This window comes from Sapajus apella, unplaced genomic scaffold, assembly GCF_009761245.1.
Source record: "Sapajus apella isolate SASKATOON/1434 unplaced genomic scaffold, GSC_monkey_1.0 scaffold79, whole genome shotgun sequence".
NCBI classification, from domain to species: Eukaryota; Metazoa; Chordata; class Mammalia; order Primates; family Cebidae; genus Sapajus; species Sapajus apella.
Genome location: NW_022437019.1, coordinates 2,112,489 through 2,118,556, shown reverse-complemented (window position 1 = coordinate 2,118,556; position 6,068 = coordinate 2,112,489). Strand labels below are relative to the sequence as shown.

The window sequence follows — 6,068 nt, the reverse complement described above, 5'->3', positions numbered from 1 at the left end:
ACACACACACACACACACACACACACACACACACACACACACACACACACACACACACACACACTTTTCTTTCCCTTTAAAAAAAAATAGATTCATTCACCAAGTGCATAATGGTGACCCTTTGTTCTCCCCCACCCCCTCCCCACCCAGCTTCATCCCAAGAGTGTTCCCTGTCAGAGCTGCTCTCTGGAGCCAAATTCCAGAGGCCGGGTTGCTAAGGCCCTTGAAGACATCAGGTAGAGGCTGTCGGAGGCCCAGCAGACAAACCGCTTCTGTCTCATCCTGCCAGGGATTCGAAGCCATTCTCACCATTTTGGCAGAGGACAGCTGGGCACAGCCCCCTCCCCAGAGTCCCCAGCCCTCGGACACGCTCCAACAAACAGCGCCTCCCTGCACCCCCTATGCCCATCTGCAGCACAGCCACTGCTTGTCCTGGACACTGACGCTGGGGAACCTCCTTGCCACGGAGCATCTTCTAAGCTCCCTCAGACTAATTTTTCAGACTAAATCTAGGGCCAGTCCTTGCCGACCTAATAGGCCTGCCCAGGCCCGAGTCCTGGAAAGGAATAGACAGGCTATTTTTAGTGGGGAGACATAAACGGGGCTTTGTTTTCTCTCCACGGAGGCTGAAGTAGGGGAAGCTGCGTTGAGACCGAGCTCCCTGCCTCGCTCTCTCCTCTGCTCAGAGGCCCAGACCACGAGGCCGGGATGAAAACCCGCTTCTGCTCAGGATTCTCCATGAGGGTTATTTTTAGCCCAGGACAGTTTGGCCTGTAGCTGAAAACCACAAAGGAATGCCTGCGAGCAGTTTCTCATCCTGAAATAATGAGTTTGTGGTGTTCCCGCAGACTGTAAAACTCCTTTTTCATCACCTTGGACTGAAACCTCAGGCCTAGCCTTTGGCAAAAGGGTGATGTAGTTAAAATGCATCTCTTTTTTACATCACCAGGCCCTCCCAGCCTGGAGGACCGGGGGAAGTAATCAGGGAAGGCTTCCCATAAGAGCTGATGTTCAGAGGACACCGACTGCACGAGCAGTGTTGCTTCTGCAGCCACACACTGTGACACATTTAAACAGGGACCTTCTATGCCTTTTTATTCTTCATTCATTTATTTGAGACAGAGTCTTGTCCTGTCTCCCAGGCTGGAGTACAGTGGTGCAATCTTGGCTCACTGAAAAGAAGCTCACCCCTGCCTGTCTCTGTTTTGGTCTGACCTTCAGAAAACGATATCAGAACGCTTTTCCCCCCACCCCATCAAAATGAAGCTGTATGTAGGGCCTGGAGAAGCCAATAAGCTCTCCAGGCGAAGTGTTTTAATCCCTTATGCTTATACAGTAATTCCCAGTTCACCACAGAATTTTCCATCCTGTATTCCATTTGATGTTCCTGACAACTCCATGAACATGGGCCAGGCAGATAACGTTATCCAGGTTTTGTAGAGGAAGAAACTGAGGCTCTGTGTGCTTGAGAGATGAGCCCAGGGTCACCCTACTAATAGGTAATCGGGCTGGGAGTTTTTCCTCTTCCTATCCTCTTCTTCGTTGTGTTCATTAGCTCAACACATCTTATTAAAGACAGTGGTTCTTGACCAGCATGATTTTGCTCCCTTTCTCCCTCAAGGGACATATTTTTAGTTGTCACCATGCAGGGTGGGGGGTACCACCAGCATCTTGTGGGTTGAGGCCAGGGATGCTGCTAAACATCATACAGTACACAGGACGGCCTGCCCTCCCTCCAACAAAGAATGAGCGAAACATGTTCAACTCTGCCTCCTGCTCCCAAGCCTCCCCAAAGTCAAGTCAAAGATTCTACCACATAAATTATATATTATCACACAGTGTAATGACTGCAGTGTCACAGCTATGTGTGATGTATATGGGAAGCCCTAATGAGCCTGGAGGACCCAGGGAAGTAATCAGGGAAGGCTTCCCCTAAGAGCTGATGTTGCGAGGACACTGACTTCACAAGCAGTGTTGCTTCTGCAACCACATGCTGTGGCACACTGGCTGTTTAACAGGGACCTTCCGTGTCTTTCTTTTCTTTTTCTTTTTCTTTCTTTCTTTCTTTCTTTTTTTTTTTTTTTTTTTAGACAGAGTCTTGCTCTGTCTCCCAGGCTGGAGTGGAGTGGCATGATCTTGGCTCACTGCAACCTCTGCTTCCCAGGTTCAAGCAATTCTCATGCCTCAGCCTCTTGAGCACCTGGAATTACAGGAACGCACCACCATGCCCAGCTAATTTTTGTATTTTTAGTAGAGACGGGGTTTCACCATGTTGCCCAGTTTAGTCTTAAACTCCTGGCCTCAAGTGATCCAGCTGCCTTGGCCTCCCAAAGTGCTGGGATTACAGGCATGAGCCACGGCACAGCCTGAGACCTTCTATGCCTCATTCCCACAAGTGGGGCCTATGGAGGAAGGGTTTGCAGGACAGAGGGAGGGGTCTTCTTAAGGTACCCAAGTCCTGTGGTACCTTAAGTCCAGGTTTTCCCCTTAAGTCCAAAACCTTAAGTCCAGGTTTTCCCCTGGGGAGATCCTGTCCCTCACCATGTCTAAGGCTGACCTTTCCCATTCACTGTCTCCTAGAATCGATAAGAAAATGTCTGATGCTCAGGGCAGCTACAAACTGGATGAAGCTCAGGCTGTCTTGAGAGAAACAAAAGCCATCAAAAAGGCTATTACCTGTGGGGAAAAGGAAAAGCAAGATCTCATTAAGGTATGCAAGCTCCTGATGATGTGGGCACCATCTTGATTTTTCCTGATATTCCTGTATGCCAGTCTTATGCGGGCTATTTCCACATGGTACACACATCGCTGAGTTCTCATTACCAGTTTTCCTGGGGTTTTGGTTCCATTTCATAGAGGAGGACGCGGAGGCACAGAAGCATTAAGTGACTTGCATAAGGCCACACAGCTAGTGTAAATGGCAGAGTTGTAATGGAAGCCTTCTGGCCTAGCCCAAAGGTCATATCCTTGCCACTAGTTCTAACCACCTGATTTATTTGTTCTTTATTTCTTAAACTTTTATTTTTTAATAGAGGGAGTCTTGCTATGTTGCTCAGGCTGGCCTTGAACTCCTGGGCTCAAGTAATTCTCCCACCTTAGCCTCCCAAAGCACTGGGATTACAGGCATGAGCCAGTGTACCTGGCCCCTGACTTATTTTTCAGAGAATCAAGTGGAGGGAGGTGGTTTCAACATCATGAGCCTTTGACATCAGAATGTAGCATCTCTATAAGCATTTCATTGTGTGTTCCGCCTCTATGCTGGGAACTGAACAAATTATAATAGATATTATGTAATGTGCCAGGTGATTGTGCCAAGCCCTTTGCATGCATCATGTCTCATCTCTTAAATCAACCCTAGTTTATCCCCATCCTACAGAAAAAGGCTGTACAACTCAGAGAGGAAGCTACAGCCATGATTCAAACCCGTGAGCCCCTGACTCACAAACCCATTCTCTTACCGCCTGTATGTATCACCTCCCTTCGCAGGAACCGCCTTGACCTCAGATGTTTCACTGGCAGATTAGGAGTCCTCAGAGATGCTATAAATGACTTAGTGAAGGAAGCTCTATACTGTATGACAAACAGAACAGTTTTGAAGTTCCTGCCCAGGACAGCAGCCCAGTGAAAACATTCAGATGAGGAGCCCATGGACAGTGAGGCGTGTTCCTGTTATCATGAGTGGTTAAGATCGCAGAGCCTTAAGCCAAATAGACCAGGCCCAAATCTTGGCTCGGTCAATTGCCAGCTTTTCATCAATATATTGGGGATAATCACAGGTCATTCTTTTTTTTTTTTTTTTTTTTGAGACGGAGTTTCGCTCTTGTTACCCAGGCTGGAGTGCAATGGCGCGATCTCGGCTCACCGCAACCTCCGCCTCCTGGGTTCAGGCAATTCTCCTGCCTCAGCCTCCTGAGTCGCTGGTATTACAGGCACGCACCACCATGCCCAGCTAATTTTTTGTATTTTCAGTAGAGACGGGGTTTCACCATGTTGACCAGGATGGTCTCGATGTCTTGACCTCGTGATCCACCCGCCTCGGCCTCCCAAAGTGCTGGGATTACAGGCTTGAGCCACCGCGCCCGGCCCCAATCATAGGTCATTCTTTGCATGACTGTTGTCAGGAATCAGTAAGACTCTGGTAAAGCTGACAGTTACTGAGTATGAACTGTATTCCTTAGCGTTCTATACCTGTCATCTCATTTAATCAATATGATAGCCTTGTGAGATAGGACTTGTGATTCTTCCCTTTTTTTTTTTTTCTTCAAGAAACAGGGTCTCTCTTTATCGCCCAGGTTGGAGACCAGTGGCAAAATCATAGCACTGCAGTGTCAAACTCCTGGGCTCAAGCAATCCTCCCACCTCAGCCTCCCCAGCAGTTGGAACTGTAGACATGCACCGCCACACCCAGCTCATTTCTTTTTTAGAGATGGGGGTCTCACTATGTTGCCAGGCTGGTCTTGCATTCCTGGCCTCAAGCGATCCTCCCACCTTGGCCTCTCAAAGCACTGGGATTACAGGCATGAGCACCCAGCCGTTCATTCCCATTTTACAGGAGTGGAAATTGAGGCAAAGAGAGGTTATTCAGCTAGGTTAAGTCACACTGGGAAGCAGCAGAACAAGGGTTCCAACTAGGGCATATGGCTCCAGAGTCGGCATCCACACCAGTTTCTCCTATGTCATAGGCCCAGCAAAGAGCCTGGCACACAGCAAGGACCCACTTACTGCCAGCTCTCTATCACAGGATCAGTAGGATGTCTGGGGAGGGCATGGGTTCCTAAATTAAGGGAGGTTACAGAGGAGAGCGTGGCAGACCCAGAGCTCCCTCCTGGGAAGGCGCATTACTAACCCTGCTCTCCCCTCCTTTAGAGCCTTGCCATGTTGAAGGACGGCTTCCACACCGACAGGGGGTCTCACTCAGACCTGTGGTCCAGCAGCAGCTCTCTGGAGAGTTCGAGTTTTCCACTGCCGAAGCAGTACCTGGACATGAGCTCCCAGACAGACATCTCGGGAAGCGTGAGTAGACAGGGCAGGCTGCTTGGGGCTTTCCGCGGGACGGCAGCTGGGAGGCTGCTGTAACGGGCAGCTGCCTTCTCACTGCCCACCAGGGAGCTGGCCAGCGGCTCTCTGCGGGGCTGGCTGCTGCCTCAGCCCTCTGGAGCTCTGTTCTCTTGCAGACCTCCTGGGGCCAGGAGAACATGATGCGATGCTGTGGAGGAAGAGCCCGCACTGGCAGACACCTTGGCCCCAAGTATTGCCTGGTCAGGTGCTGTGTCTCTTAATGCTGCACAGAAAGCATGTTTAAAGGACAAAATGTCTTTCTCAGTTGTTTTTTTTTCATACCATTTTGCAGTTCCATTCCATTTTCCTTTCTCCAGCTGGACAGAAGGGGATATTTTCCTCCTGTTAGTCCCAAAACAATGCATGCAGCTTTCAGGCAGCTCCTTGACTTGCAGTTCCAAAGCTCAGCCCGGTCCTAGTTATGAATAGTGAAAGTGCTGTCCAGATGTAGCTCGGGAAAGGGTTGGAGTAGGGCTGACCGATGGTGCCTTGTAACTTTTGGAGAGCTTTTGTTTTACTAGAGCAAGCAACATTGAATGAATCCGCCTTCTATCCTCTGTGGCAGATAGCCTCTAAATGTTGTTCCTATGTGATTTCCATAGCTGTCTTCCCACTTGTCCATGGGTGACCGGTGAGCCTTATAGCTTCTTGCTGTGCTTGACAGATGGCACGGCAAAAGTGGCTCTCCCTTCTTTCCTTATACCACCATGTGCCCAGCTACAAACCACCTGTGGGCCAAAGTTTTGTAAAGGAACTGTACCCCTCTTTGTGAGTTCTGGGGTCTTCTCCCCACCTACCCAGTATTTCACTCCTGACTGCAGCCTCTCTGAGTTTTATTTATTTATTTTTCTGAGATGGAGTCTTGCCCCATCACCCAGGCTGGAATGCAGTGGTACAATCTCAGCTCACTGCAACTTCTGCCTCCCAGGTTCAAGCAATTCTCCTGCCTCAGCCTCCTAGTAGCTGGGATTACAGGCGCACAGCACTACACCCGGCTAAGTTTTTGTATT

At 49.4% G+C, this 6,068-nt stretch overlaps 1 protein-coding gene across 6 annotated transcripts in view; it reads left to right on the top strand.

Moving 5' to 3' along the window:
- The window catches only part of WWC1 (WW and C2 domain containing 1), a 187,843-nt gene that overhangs the window by 117,296 nt on the left and 64,479 nt on the right, over nucleotides 1-6,068 (top strand). For all 6 annotated transcript variants that reach the window (XM_032252697.1, XM_032252696.1, XM_032252699.1 and 3 more), the window contains exons 6-7: nucleotides 2,581-2,710; nucleotides 4,867-5,013. In XM_032252697.1, coding sequence (XP_032108588.1) covers nucleotides 2,581-2,710; nucleotides 4,867-5,013 — 277 coding nt within the window. The remainder of the gene's footprint in view (nucleotides 1-2,580; nucleotides 2,711-4,866; nucleotides 5,014-6,068) is intronic.